The 24,230-nt window shown below is 41.8% G+C and overlaps 2 protein-coding genes across 8 annotated transcripts; one reads left to right on the top strand and one right to left on the bottom strand.

Annotated features, from left to right (window-relative positions):
- Positions 1–238: 238 nt before the first annotated feature.
- Positions 239–13,365, top strand: LOC115785707 (putative exonuclease GOR). Of its 5 annotated transcripts, none has more exons than XM_030737513.1 (16): positions 239–460; positions 5,819–7,179; positions 7,268–7,363; positions 8,116–8,374; positions 8,655–9,001; positions 9,083–9,226; positions 9,306–9,420; positions 9,975–10,046; positions 10,135–10,278; positions 10,408–10,521; positions 10,666–10,739; positions 10,820–10,924; positions 11,187–11,302; positions 11,443–11,581; positions 12,748–12,868; positions 13,083–13,365. In XM_030737513.1, exons 1-16 carry the CDS (start codon positions 307–309, stop codon positions 13,184–13,186), a joined length of 3,465 nt encoding a protein of 1,154 aa, XP_030593373.1. In that variant the 5' UTR covers positions 239–306; the 3' UTR covers positions 13,187–13,365. The 5 variants fall into 5 exon arrangements, with proteins under 5 accessions (XP_030593373.1, XP_030593372.1, XP_030593374.1 ...); XM_030737512.1 differs by having other exon boundaries at positions 5,816–7,179; positions 8,119–8,374; XM_030737514.1 differs by having other exon boundaries at positions 5,816–7,179; positions 9,975–10,007; positions 10,138–10,278.
- Positions 12,995–21,118, bottom strand: LOC115785711 (UDP-glucuronosyltransferase 2A1-like). Of its 3 annotated transcripts, none has more exons than XM_030737522.1 (7): positions 20,368–21,118; positions 20,066–20,214; positions 19,789–19,920; positions 16,398–16,485; positions 15,796–16,015; positions 13,651–13,954; positions 12,995–13,132 (listed from the first exon to the last, which is right to left on the bottom strand). In XM_030737522.1, exons 1-6 carry the CDS (start codon positions 21,083–21,085, stop codon positions 13,669–13,671), a joined length of 1,593 nt encoding a protein of 530 aa, XP_030593382.1. In that variant the 5' UTR covers positions 21,086–21,118; the 3' UTR covers positions 12,995–13,132; positions 13,651–13,668. The 3 variants fall into 3 exon arrangements, with proteins under 3 accessions (XP_030593382.1, XP_030593383.1, XP_030593381.1); XM_030737523.1 differs by lacking the exon at positions 12,995–13,132 and having other exon boundaries at positions 13,393–13,954; positions 20,368–20,713; positions 20,799–20,890; XM_030737521.1 differs by lacking the exon at positions 12,995–13,132 and having other exon boundaries at positions 13,393–13,954.
- Positions 21,119–24,230: the final 3,112 nt, after the last annotated feature.

Raw genomic sequence — 24,230 nt, 5'->3', positions numbered from 1 at the left:
TGTGCAACATCGCCGTCTCTCGGCGTGGAGGGGTTACTGCAAAGCAGCGGCCACCAGCCTTTACCAAATAAAAAAATATATATTTTTCTATAAATACGTTTTTTAAATAAACAAATACATAAATCAAGTTAAATGCTACGCAACTTTACTTTATTCGGGGTTGTGAAAATTAGCGGGCGTCACGCGACCTGAGCAGAGCCCATATAAATGAGGCTGACGTCACCCGAAGTTAATTTGGAGTCTCCAAATGCTGAAGTCGGATCGTTAATTAAAAAACGTTGAGCAAAACAGACCGGGAAGTGGCAGATGTTTCCTTCTTCCAGCGTTTTTGCTGATATAAACTGCCCCTTTTCACAACACGGGCGTTGTGAGCGGCCTCACTGTTTATACAAACATGCCGCAAAACAGGCGCGGCATTGGTTTGGTGTCTCATATGAATCAACGAAAATGGACTTAACAGGTGAGTGTTTCAGGTGTGACAGCCAACTCTGAAGAGCGTGTGCATTAGCTTGTCGTTTTACCTGTTACAAAAACATTTAATTGTTTGAGAAGCGAGATTAATATGCTTTGTAAATGTAAAAATGAAGCATATGGGTGTATAATGCAGGCAAGGAGAGAGAGGATCCAAGATGGCGGAATGAGCGGTTGCATTTTGCAGGCCCTGATGTATATAGTTTTCTTTTAGTCCTTGAATCTTCATTTTTGTGCATTTTGCCGCATAAAGTGAGTTGTTTGACTGCTTCTTAAAAGTTTGCCGACCTTTTTGTAAAGAAACAAGTTTCTAAAGTTCTTTTTGTCAAGTTACTGAATACGGTTGGTAGTAATGGAGGATCACGACTACGACATGGCTGCCCCCCTCGGAGCTGGGGATGACGGACTCAGCGAGGCTACAGACATTGAGACAGATGAGCAGATGTCCAAGGCTGATAAGATCAACCAGGTACACACTCCAATTAAACCTCCTCACCCCAAAAAGCACAAGAAAGATAACCGAAACCCTCACGGAGATTGTATTGGCGAGACGATTCTGCAGGCGGTGAACTCACTGACTGCGAAAATGGATACCCAGACTGAACTTTTGCTAAAGTTTGAAAAAAGAATTGAGGAGAACACTGTTGCAATTATTGAGAACAGGCAAAACATTGAAGCTCTACAGGGAAAGATCAGCAAACTTGAAGAGGAAAACAAGCTACTTAAGGAGTCTGTGTCTGAGCAAGCTCGTTATAAAAGGAGATGGAACCTGAGGATTAACGGTCTGGCTGAAAAAGACGGAGAAGATATAAGAGAGGTTGTCATTGGCATTTTAACCCGAGTGGTGCCAGTCTCAGTGGAACAGCTTCGCGGGTCGGTCGACACTGTGCATCGCCTGGGTAAGAAAAGAGACCCCGCCACTTCAAACAACGCTCCACGTTCAGTAATAATCCAGTTTGTGGCGAGGATGATTCGAGATGATGTGTGGAAGCGATCCAGAGATGCCAGGGTCTGTCAGGAGCTGCATATCCAATTTAAGGAAGATTTTTCCAAAGAAGACAGAGAAGCTCGTAAGAAGTTATGGCCGAGAGTACGGGAAGCCAGAGAGAGAGGGCAGAGAGCTTTCCTGAAGGAGGGATATGCACTGATTAACAATCAGAGAGTCGACCCTTAGTAGCCAGAGCTTCCCTGTTTGACGGTTTATCATTCTGCCTCACCTGACGAGTTTATGGTAAAATGCACCTTGCCCTGATTGTATAAAGGACAAAACTCTCATTTCTGCGCATCTTTTGGCTCTGTTTTCTAGATCTAAACATTTCAGACATATTATCTTTTATTTCTTTAAATGCTAGGGGGCTTAAAAACAATGTGAAGCGCAAAGCGGTTTTTCTTTTTTGCAAGGAACAAAAGGCTAATTGTGTTTTTTTACAAGAAACCCATTCTGGGGAAGACGATGTTAATTTTTGGAAGTTACAATGGGGTGATTCAATTTTTGTTAGTCATGGTACATCTCACTCAGCTGGTGTCATGATTTTGTTTAATAGATTTCCTGGTAAAGTTATTGATCATACAAGCGACATAAATGGGCACTGGTTGATTGTAATAACAGAAATCAATGATGAAAACTTTATTTTAGTGTGTGTTTATGGCTACAATGAAAGAGGAAAAAACAAGATGTTAATTTCTGACTTATGCAAACATATTACAGATAGTATGCATGCTTATTCAACTGACAAAATTATAGTTGGTGGTGATTTTAATTTGGTGCCTGATCTTTGGTTAGACAGAAATCCACCTAAGGTTAAATATCACAAGTATGATGACCTGCTTGCCCAGTTAATGAATAGTGCCAATTTGATTGATTATTGGAGGGTTAAAAATCCTGGATCTCTACGTTTTTCCTGGTTTCATGCCTCTGGTAATGGTGTAAGCTCTAGAATAGACTACTGGCTCATATCTGCTTCCTTGGTAAACTATATTAACAAGTGTGATATCGCTGCTTCACCTTTAACAGACCATTGTATTATATCTGTATGCTTTTTACTCTCAAGGCACATTTCTGGTCCCTCTCATATCTGGAAATTTAATAATACTTTATTGGAGAATTCCAAATTTTGCAAAGATATTAGACAATTAATTGCGTATATTGATACCTTGGAAATGTCATCTGTAAGCAAATGGGAATGGCTGAAGTTTAGGATACGAGAAACGGCAATTCATACAAGTAAAAAACTGTCTAAGTTTAAAAAACAAAGACAACTTGATATTGTCACCAATATTAATAATCTCTGTGGAAAAACTGATTTGTCAGCTGAAGAATGTGTTGAATTAAGTAAGTTGCAGAATGAACTGGATACCCTATATCTGGAAAAAGCCAAAGGGGCCTTTGTACGCTCCCGAGCCCACTGGATTGAAGAAGGGGAGAAAAATACAACTTATTTTTTTAACCTTGAAAAACATAGACAGCTAAAAAGAAAATTACTAAATTAAACATAAATGGATCTGTTTCTGAAGACGTCAGTCAAATCAATAAAGAAATACATCGCTTTTACTGCAACCTATATAAATCTAACTATTCAAAAACAGACTGCTCCAAATTTTTAAATGATATAAGGGAATTTAATAGAATAATTGATATAGACTTTAAACAATTCATGGAAAAACAGATTACAATTGAGGAGATAGACAAGGCTATTTTGAAGATGTCCACAGGAAAGTCGCCTGGTTTGGATGGGTTAACAACTGAATTTTACAGGTTTTTCTGGAAAGATATTAGAGAGATGCTATTCAAAGCCTTTTTAGAATGTATCCAAACGGGTAATCTTTCTAATACAATGAAGCAAGGCATTATTACCTTAATTCCAAAACCAAATAAAGATCTAACATCTTTGGACAACTGGAGACCCATCACTTTGCTCTGTACTGATTATAAAATATTAGCTCATGTTTTTGCTGAGCGTCTGAATAGTGGACTAAAAGACATAATTGATGAATGTCAATCAGCCTTTGTTAAAGGAAGAAGCATACAAAATCATATAAGATTGATTCTTGACATGTTAGATTACCGTGATTTTATTGACAGCGATTGCCTTATACTGTTCTTAGATTTTTACAAGGCATTTGATACTATTGAACATGCCTTTTTATTAGATGCTCTAAAATTTTTGGGTTTCGGAGATTATTTTTGTAGACTAATTGAGATGTTTTACAGTGATATTTATAGTTCAGTCTCCTTAAACCCAGGACTTAGCTCTAGATTTAAGATCAAACGAGGCATTCGCCAGGGTTGCCCTATTTCCCCAAAATTGTTCATCCTCACTACTCAATTGTTAGCCTTAAAAATGTATAATAGTCCGGAGTTACAAGGAATAAACATTTTTGATAGAGAATTTAAGATTAGCCAGTTTGCGGACGATACAGCTTTGTTTCTTAAAAACTATTCAATGGTTGAAAAAGCCCTCAATGTAATCTCAACATTTTCCAAAGCTTCAGGGTTAGGACTTAACATCAAAAAATGTGAGATTTTACCCATTCATAACTGTACACATAAAAACATTTCATCAATTAGGGTCGAAAATGAAGTGAAATATTTGGGCATATTATTATCAAAAAATCTAATAAGAAGAGAAGATGTTAACATCTCAGATTGCCTAATAAAAATTAAAAAAAATCTTAGCCGTTGGTTGACAAGGGATTTGACTATTTTTGGGAGAAGTTTATTAGTTAAAGCAGATGGTATTTCCAGGGTCATTTATCAGTGTAATTCTATGTATATATCACCTCAAAATATGAGAAAAGCTAACTCCATTATTTTTCAGTTTTTGTGGAAAAATAAAACACATTATATTAAAAGATCCCAGTTAGTTAAAAAATATGAGAACGGTGGCATTAATGCATTAGACTTTGAGGCCATGGTTGGTGCATCTAGGATCAAATGGCTTAAAACATTTATTCTGCAGCAAAATTCATTGTGGTTTCATATTCCAAATTCTCTTTTTAAGCAACTTGGAGGAATTGAATTTCTTTTAAAATGTGATTTTGAGATTAGTAAAATCCCAGTCAAGCTATCTAACTATCATAAACAAACTCTCCACTTCTGGAAAATGATATTTCAGCATAACTTTTCACCCCACGGATCCATTTTATGGAATAATAGGACAATTACTGTTGGTAGGAAATCATTATTTAGGAAAGACTGGCATGAAAAAGGAGTTATCTTTGTAAACGATATGTTAGATTGTTGTGGAGAGCCAATAGACTACTTAGCTTTTGTTAGGAAATTTAATCTTGATTGCCATTACAAAGATTTTGAAAAGGTGTCTAAAGCGATTCCTTTAGCATTGATTCAGTTAATCCAAAATGTTATTAGGTATTCAAAAGTGACCTTTTCGATGCCCACATTAAAGATAAATGAATGTGCCCTAGTTGACTTTAAATGTAACAAGAAGGTTATTAATGATGGTATAAGACAAAAGATTTATTTTGACTATAATAGAGGTTCCTTTAAGATGCATCCTAAGGCAAATGAAAAAACCAGGATTTTTGCTCATTCCAAGTTTGTTAAATGGCCTATAGCCCCTAAAGTGAAAGAAACCCATTTTAAAATCATTAATAAAATATATCCTGTATCTATGTTTCTTGAAAGAAGATTTAAATTTGATGTTGAGTTATGTGTTTTTTGTAAATCAGCAGAGGAATCTCTTGAACATTTGTTTGTTTTATGTGAATATTCACAGAGTTTTTGGACTGACATTGGGAACTGGATTAATCTCAAACTTAACGTTCCTTCATTTGATGTTAATTCTATTTTATTTTATGTGGAAAACTTAAATCCAGCCTTCTCTGATGCTATAAATATAATTGTTCTTTTAGCCAAATACCACATTCATTGTAATAAATGGAAAGGTAATAAGCCCTCCTTTTCCTGTTTCATGAACGAATTTAAATTATATTATTCATCGATATGTAAGATCAAAAAATGGAAAACTGCTAGAATCATCTCACAACAGATAGCTGAAAATTTTCTGTTCTAAGTCTATATTTGTTTGGTTCTCTCTTTTATTATTCAATTCATTACTATTGCATACCCCCTAGCTTGTTATCCTCTATGAGAGTTTGTATTCTGAAGTTGTTTTATACTGTTATTGTATTGTTCTTGAACGCTGTTTAATAAAAAAAAAAAAAAAAAAAAAAAAAAAAAAAAAAAAATAATGCAGGCAAGGAAAGTGGTTTTCTAAAAAATAGTCTTCAGATGTTAAATAGGACAAAACATAAATTGCAAATTATGAAGATATTATTTGAAGTTAAGCAGATACCTGTCCTATTTCATATTCACTTTGAACAGAAGGACAGAGTCCCTATAAGGCCTGTGGAGATGACTGCCTTCATGAGCTGGAGCGGATCAACAAGGAGATTGAAACTGTAAGACATGAGGTGGAGCAGGAGCAGAGACGGCTATCGCGCTACCAGACGGTACAGGCAGACAGCAGAAACAGCACACCTGCTTCCAAGTGTGAGTCTGTAGGTAAAGATGTAGCCAGAGGTTCTTATGGGCCGCCGCCTCACACAGACCTGCAGCACCAGCGTAGAAGGAAGTACGTGGTTGACAACTCGAAACCGAGGACTGATTTGGAGTATGACCCCCTATCCAACTTTTCTGCAGACTTACTGTCTTTCAGCTCATCGGGAAAGGAGCAGAGGTTGAAAAGCAGAAAAGGATTGAAAAGTGCAGGAAACACTGTCCCTTGTGGTGATCGGGATCCGGATGCGTATCAGGCTCCGCTTTCCCGATCACCGTCTCCAGAGCTGCTCGATGACTCTTCTGAAGGTGAAGACCTAATTATTGATGTTCCTCCTTCGCCTGACAAAACGGGAGGTCAGAAAACTGCTGAGTCTGTAGCAGGGAAATCCTCCCGGGTGATCACAGAGGAGGTAAAGGAGGACAAAACAGAGCCTGTATTACCTGATTCTCCGTCGTTGCACTATACAAACACTCTGTCTGCAGGAGATTCAAATAAAGTTCATTATTCTGTTGAAAACAGTCAAGATTTAAAGACTTTAAGTGCTGACAAACTTAACATAATTGACTTAACTGGAAGTTTAGAAGACCTTGCAGCTGAATGTCAGAAAATTACTGCAGCAATAGTGGAGAAGATTCCTGAACAGCAGGAGCACAGCTGGAACAATCCTCAGTGTAAGCTGGCCAGTATCGCCGAGAGAATGAATCCACTGAAGACACCCAAGAATTCGCTTGTCTGCGAGTCTCCAGCTGCTGACTCATCACACAGGCAAACAGCTCAGGACAGAGTTCAAAGCCAAAGGCTTTCTGAAGAAAGCGCACCCTCACTGGTGACAGGAAGACAGAAAAATTCAAGCGAAATGCTCGGACAGACTCGGGGAAAAGCTGCCGTCAGTCATAACTCAACCCTGGAACCGGCTTCAGGCAGCAGCCAGTTTGAGGGTCGGCGTGTTTTGCCAACATCTGTCAGCTCACAGCCCAGAGCTGACCCATCATTGGAGCAGAATTTGGTGAGAGCAGATAATGAAGAGGTTATATTAATCAACTCCAGCTCTGAGGAGGAGGAGGAGGACAAGCTTAACTACTCAGAAATGGAGCTCTCTGACAGTGACCCAATGGAGGAATGCTACAGGATCTTCATGGAGGCGAACGACGAGGAAAAGGGAAATGAAGAGTGTCCTGGTGCACCTGTGAGTAGGCTGGTGGAACTACAAATCCATCATGAAGAAATTTCTTCTGGAGTGTAAAGATTTTCCTCTTTTACCTTGTAATTCTTAGACTGGGGCTGCGGATGTGGAGAAGATGGAGGTAAACGGCACTTCCAAGGGATTACCAGGAAGGAAGAGGGTGGCTCACGAAGCCAAACATACAGAGGTACACATTATGTAGAAACTTGGCCAAATGTGATGAAAATGTATTTTTGTTCGACAGGACAATTTTTTTTTCTAAGCTAATGTATTTCAAAAGAAAGTATATTACCTGTCTGCAGCATGCAATTTTATTGCCGAAACTTAAGTTTTTTTTTTTTTTTTTTAATTTGTTTGTTTCAAAGAAAGTCGAGTGTTGGTACCTGCTCACTGGTGCTCTTGTTAGATACCCCAAGCCTAACAGAGTATTTTTAATTCCTAAATCTATCAGTGTTTTCAATAATAATTAAACTCCAATCATCCATCAATTCTTCTTCAAAAGCCCAGACCTCCCTCTCCCCGGGGACCTCAGGGCGTTCCCAGGCCAGCTGAGAGAGATAATCTCTCCAGGGGCCTCCTCCTGGTAGGACATGCCCAGAACACCTCACCCAAGAGGAACCCAGGAGGCATCCTAGTCAGATGCCCAAACCACCTCATCGATCGATCCCCAGCTATCGAGGCTGGCTATAATGAAATCCCATTAAACAAATTATAATTGAATAATGTATTAAAAATGAGGCTGAACAGATGACAAATTGCGTATTCAAGAGCACAAAGTAGGGTTTGCATATTCGTATTCAGAAATATGACTCACTAGAAGCTGCGGCCTGTTTGAGAACTGCCACGAATCTGTAATTTGAGTAACCTTCTCCCACATTGCAGAATCGAAGCTAAAAGCAGTTTTTTTTTTGTTCTTTTTAATTGACCTCGTCTGTGCAGCAGCCAGTAGCTAAGAGCAGGCCTCAGCCGCAGGTTTTGGTTCCCCTCCGAGAGCCAATAACATCAGGATTTGGCTCTAGGCGCTCTGTCAATTCCAAAACCCAGCAGGTCCAGCAAAGAGCCTCCATGCTGACTGCTTCGGTTAAAGGTGGTCAGGCTTTTGTTTCCGCCACCTCTCAGAAGAAACCAGAGACCCAGCTTACGCCTTCTGCTCTGACTCAAACTCCTGAAACCCTGCAGCCTGCTCCTGTGCACAACGGTAAGTATCTGTTGGCAGCAGTGGATGATTGTTTAGGTCTGAGAAACATTACAAATATATATCTAAATGCAAGAGTAAAATAAGCACTTCATTTAAATAGTACTTTTGTGTAATGTTCTGCCTGTTTCTGTGTAGTTCTAGTAGAGTTTCCAAAACTGTGGGTTCCTCTTGAGTATTTTTGTATTGGCACTGTACAAATAAACTGTGTCTAGTGTGAGTACACCCTTGGTAGCTTTTCCTCGGTGCACCTTATCTGTATACATGATTTTTCATATTTCAGCTTTTGTGAACTATATACCTTTGGGACCGGCTGTAATCGAGGTGGGCAACAACTTGCACTTAATCCTTCCAGACGGCGCCTTCCCAGTGCCCATTTCTTCCAGTTCCAGTCCTGTTACTCCAATTTTAACTCCAATCAGTCAGGTTCACACAAGTGCCCTCACTGTCAGACAAACACACCATCCACCTGCAGTTACTCCTGTGCAAAGATGCCGCCCGGCAGCACCAGTGCTCATTCCCGCTGTGGCACGCAAACCTTTACTAAACTCTTCTTTTACGTCAGCATCTTTACGTTCCAGTTCAGCTGTTTCTGCTGTTTCTCAAAGTGCTGTTCAGGCTTCTGCAAAGGTAAGAACCTAAACTGAACTTGGTTCAAGTCCAGGTTAAAGTGTTTAACCCCGTAATTATTAAGTGACTGTGTCCTCTCAGCTGGTGCCTGCCAAACGAAAACTGAAGCAGCAGTGTGAGGCCGCCAAAGACAAAGTGCCCCACGATGTCCGACAGCGTTACGTCAACATGTTCACTGAAGAGTTCCTCAAAACGACACCCAATGTTAATGATGCCTTTGAAAAGGTGAGCATATGCCAGATGTCATCGTTGCAGACAGACCTCGATGTGGGTGTTTGTTTTTCTCTGATCTTTCTGTTGATAGGCTCTTGCTGAAGAGAAGACTGTGTACAATCGTAGTGCGAACAAACTCAAATATATGAGCGTTGCAGTAAACGCACTCAAGAGGCTAAAGAACCAAAGTGCTGTTGCTGCTAAAGGTGAGACTCCTGTAAAAAGATGCAAGTAAATTACCTGTTTGGAAAATACCTGTCCATCCATTTTCTTCCACTTATTTCTTTCAGGGTGACTGGATGGATGGAAAATATCCATGATATCTCTATAAATGTTAGGCATACAATTCAATCATTGTACAAAGATTGTACTTTTAGCCCACTAATTATGAGATACTCAATAGTGTAGTGGTTTACACAAAAGAGAGGTCACTGGCTTTAAATGGGAAGTTACCCCTTTGCCCTTGAACTGTTGGGGGCGGTTGAATCAGTGGATCAAGCTTAGGCCGTCTCCCCCATCCACACTGCTGGCAAGAAAAAATTCTTCTACAATCCTGTAAATCTGAGATGTCCCCAACATTTGATAGTTGGTCAAAGGATTTAGGAAATGTACTATAACAAGAGGAAAATCAGATACACCATCTCAAACAGGGACATTCAGAAAACCTGGCAACCTGTCTGATTTGAAATGAATGAAAAAGCTAATTAACATGTTTAAAGAAAACTGCCTGAATAAAGTGCATTTAAAACATGTTTTGCAGATGAAAACAAAGTTTGCGGTCAAAGACTGAAAGGTAACATACCTCTTAACCCAAAGAAGTTGAAAGGAGATGGTGAGAATTAGTTTCCTTAGAATAACTGAGTCATTTATAATCATTTATCAAATATTTTGGCACCTCCTGAGTCTTGTTATTCTTTCAGCAGATGACACGGCATTGTATGAGAGTCTGAAGGATTATATTTTGACTGATGAGAAGCTAACTGAGAACAACTATCCCATCCAGCACCCAGAGAAACATGGTTCTGCTGTTCTTTTTGCTGACCATAAGAAAGTTAACGCAGACCGTAAGTGGAAAGATCCACCTGTGCTCCCTGCTATTCCTATATTGTTTCACTAGAGGGCATCCTTAACTGCAGTATTGGGACTGAGGACTGGTTCTCTGCTGATAAATTGTATATTTTGTTTGTGAAAAGCACTGAAGAGGATCTGCTGTCGCTGTGGTGCTACGTACTCGGTGAGCCAAAGTGGCAAACACATTCGCAAGGAGGAATGCAACTACCATTATGGGAAAGGAGTTGAGAACAGAGGTTAGTAACCATTATCAAGTTATCATCTCTCCCTATATACATCTCTCTATTGGGAGCACCATACTAATGGTTAAAGGCCTGGAGACCCAGGGGTTGTGTGTGGTAACAATTTTGAGGCGTTACTAATATTTGAACCTGTTCTAGTACCAGGTGGAGTGGAAACTCGCTACAGCTGCTGTCAGGGAGTCATGGGAGCCCCAGGCTGTCAAGTGTTCAAGGTAAAAAGGGGGGAAAAAGTGGGAGAAGTTCCTGTAAAGTATTTCAGGTGTTACCACTTGCTGTCTTATTTGTCCACCAGTTACATGTCCATGATTCTCTCAGCCTGGATGGGTTTGTGTCCACCGTCCCCAGATGTCCCTCGGACACGAGCTGTCCCAGTGTCTATTCCTTGGATTGTGAAATGGTGATGTTGGATTTTGGGAGACACTTGTAGCTTTATTAGAATATGTAACTGATTAACTACAGACAGTAGCTTATAAAACTGATTCAGGATCTCCCCTATATTTTTGCAGTAGGACTGCTGTATGGCATTTTAGCTTACCTCATTATATGATGTTACCCTGAACTTTTGTGTACATGTGCCTTTGGTCAAACCCTGTCATTACCAATACACACTCATGAAGTTTGGGTTTGATTTTTGTTTTTGTCCACATTTGGCTTTGCAGTGTTACACTGTTCATGGTTTGGAGTTGTCCAGAGTGACGGTGGTCAACTCGAGTGTGCAAGTCGTATACGACTCCTTTGTCAAACCTGATAATGAGGTTATTGACTATAACAACAGGTAATGTTATAAACGTTTCCATCATTCTCTGTGGACTACCTAATTACACCAAACCCAATGTTATTTTATAACTAATGTGATGAGGATCATAAAATGAAGAAACTGATTCCAGTGCATATTCTGACACCTTACTTGTCCAGATTTTCAGGTATTGGGGAGGAGGATGTGAAGGGTCACCACACTTCTCTCAGAGAGGTCCAAGAGACCTTGTTGAGCTTCATAAATGCCGACACCATTCTGATTGGACACAGCCTGGAAACAGACCTCTGTTTACTCAAGGTGACTTCTCAGCTTCTTGAAGTGCTCTGCTGCTCTCACATCAGTTGCGGTCCTCACTAAATCCTGATATGCAGGTGATGGTTATGAAACCACTTGGATATCTTTGAAACCAGAATCATGCAAGAAGTTTGTAACATCAAGCAAGTCACATTTGAAGATGGTGTCGTACCTGTTTGACATTAATTTCCCCTCTGAGACCTTTTTATTTTAATGTTACCCTATTCTTTAAAATGTTTATTTAACATACACTCAAAGTATTCAGTTTATAATGGTTCACAGCAACAGGTGTACACATTTAGAGAAACCCACTCTCCTCTGAGCACCACGTGGTGACTGCAAGAAAGAAAATGCTGCCTTTGTCTCTTTTAAGCTCTCAAAGATTTTTAAACTTACGGAAAGGAACAGCGCTATTACTAACTTCATAGGGCATTTTTCACAAAATTATTTCAAGAATGATGTTTAATGCTAACATAAATTTGTCAGTTTTAAATGGGTTTCAGTGGCATCAGCCAGTTTTTTTATTTTTTTAAGTAGCTAGAAAACTGAACAGTTAGAAGCTATCTTAGCAACCACGTTCAGACCGTCAGGAACATTTAGCTACTCCTACAGGTCACCGTAGGCAATAACAAGTTGTACCAGTGTGCAATAAATGATAACCGAGTATCATTGGTTAAGTTTGCACTCGAAGAGCTGTGTGCAGCGGTCGAAGGCTACTCCAGTGTTATCTTTGGAACTGATGTCTTTCTGGGAGGGTCTGGTGGTGATGACTAGAATAGTGGTGCTTCCTCTTCCTCTCCATTGTATTTCCTACATCTTTCAGAGTGCATCCTACATTGACTCATTGCACCATTTTATATTTGAGTGGCATAAGAGTGGCAGCATGAAAGTACTACCTGGCCCTGTTTTGCCTGCAGTTTGTCCTCATTACACAATGTTTTGGACAGTAAGCTGTAGCATTTGTCCTCATATTCAGTTCATAGTTAGAGTTCATTTTGGGAGGTTTTAAACTATTTCTAAACACATAATTTAAGTAGAATTTTTGTTAAGTCACTGCAGTGCTCTTGCAGGTTAAAGTGGAAAATCAACACCTAACCAAGAAAGTGAAATGTCCCCTAAAAGGGTGTGACCTGTGAGAAAAGCTTCAGATCTCTTCCTGTTTACTGCAGCTGCTCCACGGGATGGTGGTGGATACATCTGTGGTCTTTCCCCATCGTCTGGGCCCCCCTCACAAGCTCACCCTCAACAAGCTCACAGCTGAATACCTCAGAAGGATCATTCAAGAGAGTGGTGGGTCACCACTGTGCAAATGTTTGTCCTTATGGACAAACATCTGAATCTAAATTGATCCAAATAAAGATGAATCGTTATCATACAGTAAAATTTGACTTTAAATGCGACAGACTGAAGAAGCAGAAATCAGATTTATTGGTGATGTCGGTTGTCAAATTTCCTGTGTGGAATAAATGTTTTCTTTCTTTCATTTTTATTTTTGAAATCCTAGTTTGTGGCCACGACACTGCAGAAGATGCTGCTGCCTGTATGGAGCTGATGCTGTGGAAAGTTAAAGAAGATGGAAAATCAAAAAAAATGATGGAAATAAAATAATTTATCTGCTGTTCATACATGAAACATAAAACATCAGTTTGTGGGAAACTGTCAGGACACGGAGGGCTGTTTGTTTTTCTCACTTGATTTCTCTTAATATGATCTGTGTGTAAAACTTAGACTTGGAGCCTTTCTTCCACATCTGTATGAATGCTTATGGCATGTACTGCTAAGATGACCTAAAGGGGTGACTTCCCATGGATATTACTCAAGTAAAGGCATAGAATGAATTTCCTCTGTGTGGTGCATTATTTTGCGTTAACTCTCAACAGCCAAAAAACATTTAATTTTTAATGTCAGATTAATTTCAGGTGCGATTATGCAAATTAGCACACCTGTCAGCAATTAAAGTAATTAGTTGTGATACATACAAGAGCAGACAATAGATATTTCACCATATATATATATGAAGGAAAGTTTCATGTAGGTGAGAAATGCTGGCTCCAGCCCAGAACTCAAAGCACCTGTTTCAGTTCGGTCTGTTATTCAGCCTTCCTTTTTGGCTTTCCCTTCCTGCCACACCACCTGTGCCAGCAGAAACTGCAGGTCTTGATGAAGGTAAATATGAGGAGTAGAGCTAAAGTGAGGAGGAAGCCCAGGACATCGAGGCTGTGATACTGGTACCAGGTGAGCTCGTGGGCCTGGACCTTCAAGTGCTTGGCACCTTTGTTTCTCATGGAGAACTCAATCCAGAAAACCGCCTCATCCAGAGCACTCATTGGTCTGTCGTGGTGGATGCTGGACAACCTCATAGCATTTTCTTTGTACCTGTGAATGGATATATGGGTTAAAAAAAATAGATCTTTGAATTGTTATACTTGGATTTTTTTTTTTTTGTGCCTTATAAAACAGATGTATTTAAAAATGTAACTCTACATCTGAGGATCTCCAAGAGCTGCGTGACCAGCATTTGAAGCTGAAACATCCACAGGTTGTTTAATCTTTTTGTGACCTTTGAAACTTAGTTTGAGCACCACAACAATCGTGCTCTTTAGACTGTGGCTCCTTTATGACATGTTATTGGTCTGGCTCAAAGGCTAGAAAAAAATGAAGCATGGACTGTATATAAAAGATGGAACTAGACTGTGATGACAACTCATTGGTGAAGTACTGTTCTCAAGTCTCACCTTGAGCATGGGCCTGACAACCCATGGTCACTACGCTTTATTTAAAGGTAGAGATGCCCTAAAGTGTACCCTGTTTCATCATCTGTTTTACTGTTAATGTGATCATAATTGACCAAATATCATGTTGTATTAAATAAGCCGTGAAACTAGTGATTGAGATGATACAATTTTTATACTGTACAATGAATAAAGTTCAACAGGCCAAACTTTCTCTACCTGCACAAAATCCAAAACGCGTTCAGGCTTCGGGCTCTCTGTGCTCACATAGAAACGAATGTTTTGCAGGGCAAGTGATTCTTCTGCAAATGATCCCTGCGAGCACCGCGTACTGCCAACACTTTATTAGATGATGATGAAATGATTAAAAATCCATAAAGAACATAAAGTATAACAGTAAAATGTAATAATGTTGCAAAGAAGATGAGATTAATGCAGCAGAAAATCATTAATCTTGGGATTTATTGCACAGAGCAGTAAAATAAACGTTTCAATTCCCGTTGATTATCATGTTGCTGAGGGCGCTGTCAGTGCTGCTGTTTATGTCTAAGGTGACGACTGCACATTAGAGCTCTGAAACTTTAAACTGGATCCATTTAAACGTTAAATGTTACTGTCTCATAGTCTAATAAAGGAGACGCAGAAATCACTTCAGTGAAACTTCAGATGAAAGTGAAAATAATTTGAGTGTTTGAACAGGTATTCTAGTTGTGTGTTCGGTGTTCTAGTAGCTGCATCACCAAATGAATACATGCACATTCCTGTGGCAATGCAGCATTTCATTCAGTGGTTTTAGTAAGATATGGCTTAACAACATGCCCTTATAAAACATATTCCCCCAGCAAAGGGAATTCCTATATGTGACCCAATTGCCGCTGGGACACAAACTTCAACACAAGAGCAGCAAATTTAGGTCAGAGTAATGAGCGATATCACAAACTAACCACCTCCTTTTACCAGTTTTAATTCACTTTTTATATAAACACATATTTATATAAATATTTAACTGTGCATACTTGTAATTTTAAACTGAATTTCTGTTATTACTGTGGCCCCCACTTTGGGAACCACTGCTGTAAATAAAAGAATCAGTGAAAATGTGATGCTACCAGCTGAGTTTTAAACCAAAACTCTGAACGTATCCTGGTCACGAGCAGGTTGTGTTCAGCATGAGTTACCATGGTGATTTAGCCAGGTTAAAACGTTCATGGCACAGAAAACTCTGACTTTGAGCTCGACATAGCTTGTGAAGCCATTACTCTTGTTTTATAGCACACTCCTCTGTAGGGCTGTTATCCTGTTGACGTCTACAGAATGTTATTTGCAGCCAGAGGAGTTTTTCTCCTGCTGGAGATTGGAAAGAATGCACATTTAAGGTACATCTGTATGGTCTCACTTTTCATGCTCTGAGCTTACACTCATCTTTTATGTACAGTCTTTGTTCTCAGTGCCTAATCCAAAGTGCGGAGAGTTCAACGAACTTACGATTTGTCACTGATGACGGTGGTGATCGCGTCTCTAAGATCCTCAGTTGTCATGAAGTTCAAGTTGAGAATAACTGCAGCTCCTTTAGCCTTCATATGAATCATGTTGTCTGGCTGGTCAGCAAACATGGGGATGCCCACCATGGGAACGCCGTGGTAGATGGCTTCATAAATCCCATTTGTTCCCCCATGAGTGATGAAAGCTCTAGTCTTAGGGTGACCTGATGGATGAAACATCTGAAGTTAGTTTTTCACACTTGGACAGAAGCAGGACTTCAGTAAATCTGAACAAAGAAGTTGAACTGAAATTGATTTGGATGGTGAGACAGTGAAAATGAACCACCGTAGGAGGTTTGCACAAGGTGCAACTGGTAATCAAGATAGCATCTGTTAGTAAATTCTAGTTCATCCATTTTACCTTGTGTTAATAAGTAAAATTTGAGGACTGAGGTGACTGGTTGTTGTGATTTGGTGCTATACAAATAAAATTGAATTGAATTAGAATGCTGACAACCTTCAAAAATATATATAATGTTGATCACACCTTTAACTTATTTCTCCACAGTTTCAATAAAATCTGTGATTGGTACCAACTTTTCTTACCCAGGAGGTCATTCTGAGGGATCCAGTCATATATTCTAGTGTTGGCCCCCAGTGTTTCTGGCTTTTCTCCTGTGTATCTCCACAGCACCTACAAACAGTAAAACATTTCTAAGCTTACACGGTGTTTTTTCTTGTTGCTCTATACTTACAGCTCTGCTTTAAATATATGGCAAAACATTAGGAAAAAAAAAACTGGAGGATGTTTTTGGTCACCTACAAATACCACAAATGACTCTTTTGAAGTTTTAATTTTTTTTGGGGTGGGGGTGGGGGTGGGGTGTATTAGGAATGAAATGATGCCACATTGTTTGAAAATGATCAGCCTACATAGGATTCAATTCAAAGACCTCCCCAAAATTGTTGAAATTTAATTGCAGCAACTCAAAATGGTTCACAGTAGTTTGTAGATCTTCATGTGTTTTTATGCATGCCTGACAATGTCGAGACATCCTCCTAATGAGATGATGGATGGTGTCCTGGGGGCTGTCCTCCCCAATTTGGACCAGGGCATCACTGAGCTCCTGGACAGTCTCAGGTGCAACCTGGCAGCGTCACATGGATGGAAACATAATGTTCCAGAGGTGTTCTATTGGCTTTGTCAGGTGAGCGTTGGGCCAGTCAATGGTATAAACCCAGGACCCACTGCACCTGCAGGTCCTGGGTTCCTCTTGGTGGGTCTGAGGATTTCATCTCGATACCTAATGGCTGTCAGGGTGTCACTGTCTGACCTGTAAAGGTCTGTGCAGCATAACATTCTCCACAACTTCTCCAGACCCTTTCACATCACATGTGCTCAGGGTGAACCTGCTCTCATCTGTGAAGAGAACAGGGCTTCAGTGGTGGAGCCCTGTTATTCTATGGCTAATGCCAATCAAGCTCCATGATGCTGGGCAGTGAGCACAGCGCCCACTAGAGGATGTCGAGCCCTCAGGCCCCCGCCATGAGGGTGGCCTGAGGGTGATTTTTTTTTTTTTTTTTTTTTTTTTTGGTGAGCAACATTCACACCAGTGGCTGCTGGAGGTCATTTTGTAGCTCTGGCAGTGCTCATCCTGTTCCTCCTGCACAAAGGAGCAGATAATGGTCCTGCTGATGGGTTAAGGACCTTCTTTGGCCCTATCCAGCTTTCCTAGAGTAACTGCCTGTCTTCTGGAATCTCCACAATGCTCTTGAGACTGTACTGGGGGAGACCACAAACCTTCTGGCAATGGCATGCCTTGAGTTGGACTACCTATGCAACCTCTATACTAACCTCATGCTACCAGTAGTGACACCAAAGGCCTTTACAGACCTGGTGCATTGCAACAAAGTGACATGAAATTCAGATTTATTTATTTTTTTTGTGTGTGTAAACTTGTTGAGTAACACACACTGAAAGTTTAGTTTTTGCAAAAAAAAAGTCACCATGAAGCGACGATGAGCTGGTCCTGATTTTTTCTACATCTGAGGAGGCAGAAGTAATTTCAAAGCACTGATTGACCTGGAGCAGCATCTAGCTGTGTGTCTGAGGTTAAATAGTATTTTAATGTTTCCATATCATTATATATTAACTACTGGTGTACATTTTGAGCCACAGTGTATCACAAACGTGAGTACACCCCTCACATTTCTGCAGATATTTAAGTATATCTTTTCATTGGACAACACTGACAAAATGACACTTTGATGAAAAGTAGTCTGTGTGCAGCTTATATAACAGTGTAAATTTATTCTTCCCTCAAAACAACTCAATATACAGCCATTAATGTCTAAACCAGCGGCAACAAAAGTGAGTACATCCCTAAGAGACTACACCCATAAATGTCCAAATTGAGCACTGCTTGTCATTTCCCCTCCAAAATGTCACGTGACTCATTAGTGTTACTAGGTCTCAGGTGTGCATAGGGAGCAGGTGTGTTCAGTTTTGTAGTACAGCTCTCACTCTCTCATACTTGTCACTGAAAGTTCCAACATGGCACCTCATGGCAAAGAACTCTCTGAGGAAGATGAAGATGGCCAAGGCTACAAGACGATTGCCAACACCCTGAAACTGAGCTGCAGCACAGTGGCCAAGATCATCCCGCATTTTAAAAGAGCAGGGTCCACTCATAACAGACCTCGGGTTGGTCGTCCAAAGAAGCTGAGCGCACGTGCTCAGCATCACATCCAAATGCTGTCTCTGAAAGATAGACGCAGGCGTGCTGTCAGCATTGCTGCAGAGATTGACGAGGTGGGTGGGTGGGTGGGGGGGGGGGGGGGGGGGGGGGGTCAGCCTGTCAGTGCTCAGACCATACACCGCACACTACATTAAATTGGTCTGCATGGCTGTCACCCCAGAAGGAAGCCTCTTCTGAAGTCTGTACACAAGAAAGCCTGCAAACAGTTTGCTGAAGACATGATTAATTTGTTTGGTTCAGATGGTCTCAAGCATGTGTGGCAGCGATCAGGTGAGGAGTACAAAGATGCGTGTGTCATGCCTACACTCAAGCATGGTGGTAGTCTGGGGCTGCATGAGTGCAGCAGGTGTTGGGGAGTTACATTTCATTGAGGGACACATAAACTCCAGTATGTACTGTGAAATAATGAAGCAGAGCATGATCCCCTCCCTCCAGAAACTGGGTCGCAGGGCAGTGTTCAAGCGGAAGGTGGAGGAGTGCAAAGTCTCGAATATCTGCCAGCTCTGTGATGTCATCATGGAGGAGTGGAAAAGCATTCCAGTGGGAACCTGTGAAGCTCTGGTAAACTCCATGCCCAGGAGAGTTAAGACAGTTCTGGAAAATAATGGTGGCCACACAAAATATTGACACTTCAGGAACTTTCACTAAGGGGTGTACTCGCTTTTGTTGCCACTGGTTTAGACATTAATGGCTGTATATTGAGTTATTTTGAGGGAAGAATAAATTTACACTGTTATATAAGCTGCACACAGACTATTTTTCATTGTATCAAAGTGTCATTTTGTCAGTGTTGTCCCATGAAAAGGTATACTTAAATATCTGCAGAATGTGAGGGGTGTACTCACTTTTGTGATACACTGTTTGTGTGCACTTGTTGCCAAAAGCAGGAGTCTGATTGGTCAGATTGGTTCATTTGTGTGTGAAAAATTGAAAAAAATCAAGCTTGATCAAACAAAAAACACAAGTCCTGCAAAATTACATGGTTGGTGCGAACAGCTGCATTAAGAATAGTTGAGACAAAAAAATGTCAGTGGCCTCCACTTGTTAAACTGTTCTTGTTGTTTTTTGTTTTGTTTTGGTTTTGATTTGTTTTTTTAAGTGATCCTTGAATTTATTTATTTTGAGGAGTGTATTTGAATCTGAAATTTAAACAAAATAAGGTTCAGGGACTCAGGGACATGAAAAACTGCTCCACACTATCAGGGGTTATAGAAGTTGATTGCAGTTTATCCTCTGACCTTTTGTGGGATCTGAACGAGGGCTGAGGCTATCATGTTGGCCTTCTCTTTGGTGATGTTGTTGATGAAGGATCCCAAAGTGAAGACCACAATGCCATCATCTCCAGAACTCTGCACAAATTCATCCATATCCTGCAAGAAGGTTATCATGATCTCACTGCCAGCCAAGCAGCTGTTTTTCCATCTTTGGTCAACATTTGGTGACCTCAGTGTTCAAGTCAGGAATACTCTGTGGTGAAATGATTACTCAGGTTGTAATAGTAATAACAGTCATTACCTCTGGTAAAGGTTTAGCAGGTCGGCAGTGGAGCCCACCAACAAATTTGAAGTTGGGGAGGAAAGGACGGGGGAATTCATAATCCCAGTAGGTTCGGATTAACCAGATGTCTGCTTTACCCATCATCTCACAGGCACTGCTGGGAGCTCCTGTTGCAATGCATAAGTAATGGATATCAAAGTATCACTAATATTCCATGAAAAACACATTTTAATCAGATTTGATGAGTTATGAAAACACTGCATTTACATCATTAGCAGGCTTAAAACATTTTAGCCAATGCTTCATGCCTATTTGCTCACCTTTGACTTCAGAGTAATATCGATCTACTACTTTCCAAAAAATGTGATCAATCACGATGTCTTGCAGAGCGTAGAAGAGAGTGTTCCACACCCTTTCTGAGATGTCCATCTTATCTGTGAGTTTGCTCATAGCACCGGGCACAAAGGATGGTGGAGCAGGCATCTGACCACAATGCCTCTCCCAGTTATGAGCTAAGGAGAAGCGCAAGGAGAAGACGAGCGGGATGCCCAAAATATCTGCTACCAAGTCACTGCCGGGGTAGATGGGGTCAGCCAAGAGGAGGTCGTAATTTCCCTCTTTCAGCTTCTTCATGATGACGTCTGATTTCACCACACCGTCCAAATACTGCATAGAAAACTGCAGGTCAGTTTTCATTAACTCAATGAATCGGATGTAAAGCTGCAAATAGTTCATGTAATCCATCTCATACATGGAGAATTGGAGGAACTCTTCTAGATGCTCCTCCATGGCCTCCATTGAGAAAGAGACGTTGAAGGGCTCATAGCGAAAGCGGGAGGGTTCATTGGTGTTCATGTACAATGATATGCTCGGGACCAGTACAGTCACCTGGTGTCCCCCGTCGACCAGCGTCTCCAGAACAGGCTTCATGTTTATCCAGTGGCTGCCTTCAGTGTACCACACCAAAATGTTCCCTCCGTTTGCACTCCATGCCACACAGAGTACCAGCAGGACGCAGGCAGAGACACGCAGCTCCATGGTGTCTGAATGTCAGCAGGTAAACCAGCTGTAGCCCGATCCTTTTGTAAAAGTATCCTTGACAGATAATCATTAACTACATAAAGATAAACTCTGCCTCATTTCTGTTTGTGCTGCACTGATCATTTCACAGTGGGTTAAAAGGTAATGGCAGCAAAGTTGACATCACTGGAAAAAAAAGACTGATTTCTGACCTGTATGAGAAATCCACTAAGAAATTAAAAAGATGTCAGAGCGCGAGGTTGTAGTTGTTAAGGAGAGACAAAGTGAAGTAATGTAAAATGAGGATTATTCCAACTGTATAGGCTGTGGTGCTGTTATATAATCTGAGGAAGTTATGAGTGGTTTTGCAAGTCTTTCCCTGCATATGCCTGAAAAACCTGTCACCTTTACAAACCTATACCATGATTAAAGTCTGAAGAAACAAGATCTACTGGCAATTTGACAAACAGGAGTCTCAGTAGCATGCGGAAGAACCATACACAGCCATGACACCCTGGCACCTCCTCCTCATGCTGGTCACACACTGCTGTGGGATGACATCCATTCTTCAACCAGCAATCACCAAATCCAATAAACACTGAACAAGAGTCTGTAGCAGAGTAAGCTGTTTGGCATTGGCAGAGAAGGTTTGGTAACTTTTTGATGGACGCGACACAAACTCAGCTCTGCTGCTCAACCCACAAATGCATTTTTCCACCAATGAGGCACCATTTAAGGAGATATAAACAGGTATTCCAACAATATAAGATTTATTGCCAAGAAGCATCATTATAACAATGAAATAATCAACCAAACACAAATTTCCTTTCTTTTTATGCTAAGTTTATTTATAAACACAAAATTTCATAAGTTGTAGAATTTTGCAGTATCTGTTTTAAGTCAGTGCATTACTCTTGCAGGATTTTAAAATCAACACTTAACCAAGAAAGTGAAATGTCCCCTAAAAGGGTGTGACCTGTACGAAAAGCTGCAGATATCTTTCTGTTTACTGCAGCTGCTCCACAGGATGGTGGTGGATACGTCGGTGGTCTTTCCCCATCCTCTGGACCCCCCCTCACAAGCTGACCCTCAACAAGCTCACAGCTGATTACCTCAGAAGGATCATTCACAGAGTGGTGGGTCACCACTGTGCAAATGTTCTTCTCGTATTTCAGTGTGCTTATAGACAAACATCTACAGTTAAATGTGAATTGATCAAAAAAAATGAATCATCATCATACAGTAAAATTTTCAAACATTTTAAATGTTGTCATCCAAATGTATCATCCATCCATCCATCCATCCATCCATTTTCTTCCGCTTATCCGGGGCAGAAGCCTAAGCAGAGAAGCCCAGGCTTCCCTCTCCCCAGCCACCTCCTCCAGCTCATCCGGAGGGACCCCAAGGCGTTCCCAGGCCAGCCGAGATACATAATCTCTCCAGCGTGTCCTGGGTCTACCACGGGGCCTCTTCCCGGTGGGACATGCCCGGAACACCTCACCCAGGAGGCGGCCAGGAGGCATCCTAATCAGATGCCCGAGCCACCTCAACTGGCTCCTTTCGATGTGGAGGAGCAGCGGCTCTACTCTGAGCCCCTCCTGGATGGCCGCACTCCTCACCCTATCTCTAAGGGAGAGGCCAGCCACCCTTCGAAGGAAACTCATTTCTGCCGCTTGTATTCGCGATCTTATTCTTTTGGTCACTACCCAAAGCTCGTGACCATAGGTGAGGGTAGGAACGTAGATCGACTGGTAAATCGAGAGCTTCGCTTTTATGCTAAGCTCCCTCTTCACCACGACGGACCGGTGCAGCGTCCGCATCACTGCAGAAGCAGCCCCGATCCGCCTGTCGATCTCCCGTTCCCTTCTCCCATCACTCGTGAGCAAGACCCCGAGATACTTAAACTCCTCCACTTGAGGCAAGAACTCGTTCCTGAGCCGGAGATGGCACACCACCCTTTTCCGGCTGAGGACCATGGCCTCAGGTCCATAAAAATTATGAACAGAATCGGTGACAAAGGGCAGCCCTGACGGAGTCCAACACCCACAGGAAACGAATCCGACTTATTACCGGCTATACGGACCAAGCTCTCACTGTGGTTGTACAAGGACTGAATGGCCCGCAACAATGGGCCAGACACCCCATACTCCCGCAGAACCTCCCAAAGGACACCCCGAGGGACGTGGTCGAATGCCTTCTCCAAGTCCACAAAGCACATGTAGACTGGTTGGGCAAACTCCCACGCACACTCGAATATCCTTGAGAGGATAAAGAGCTGGTCCAGAGTTCCACGACCAGGACGAAAACCGCATTGTTCCTCCTGAATCCGAGGTTCGACTAACGGACGCACCCTCCTTTCCAGCACCCTGGCATAGACCTTACCGGGGAGGCTGAGAAGTGTGATCCCCCGAAAGTTGGAGCACACCCTCCGGTCTCCCTTCTTAAAGATGGGGACCACCACCCCGGTCTGCCAATCCAATGGCACTGCCCCAGATCTCCACGCGATGTTGCAGAGGCGTGTCAACCAAGACAGCCCTACAACATCCAGAGCCTTCAGGAACTCAGGGCGAATCTCGTCCACCCCAGGGGCTCTGCCACCAAGGAGTTGTTTAACTACCTCAGTGACCTCACCCCCAGTGATGGTCAAGTCATCCCCCTCATCCCCAGACTCTGCTTCCACTACAGAAGGCGTGTCAGTGGGATTCAGAAGGTCCTCGAAGTATTCCTTCCACCGTCCGACTATAGCCTCAGTTGAAGTCAGCAGCAGTCGATACCTGTCAGCTGCCTCCGGAGTCCCACAGGCTAACCAAGCCCGATAGGACTCTTTCTTCAGCTTGATGGCTCCCTTCACCTCCGGTGACCACCATCTGGTTCGGGGGTTACCACCACGACAGGCACCAACCACCTTGCAGCCACAGCTCTGAGCAGCAGCCTCAACAATGGAGGTGCGGAACATGGTCCATTCGGACTCAATGTCCTCAGCCTCCCTCGGAATGCTGTCGAAGTTCTGCCGGAGGTGGGAGTTGAAGATCTCCCGGACTGGGGCTTCTGCCAGGCGTTCCCAGCGCACCCTCACAATACGTTTAGGTGTGCCAGGTCTGTCCAGCATCTTCCCCCGCCACCTGATCCAACTCACCACCAGGTGGTGATCAGTTGACAGCTC

This window comes from Archocentrus centrarchus, chromosome 9 (genome assembly GCF_007364275.1).
Source record: "Archocentrus centrarchus isolate MPI-CPG fArcCen1 chromosome 9, fArcCen1, whole genome shotgun sequence".
Classification (NCBI taxonomy): Eukaryota; Metazoa; Chordata; class Actinopteri; order Cichliformes; family Cichlidae; genus Archocentrus; species Archocentrus centrarchus.
Note: the sequence above shows the minus strand (reverse complement) of the source record. Positions and strands in the feature narration are given on the sequence as shown.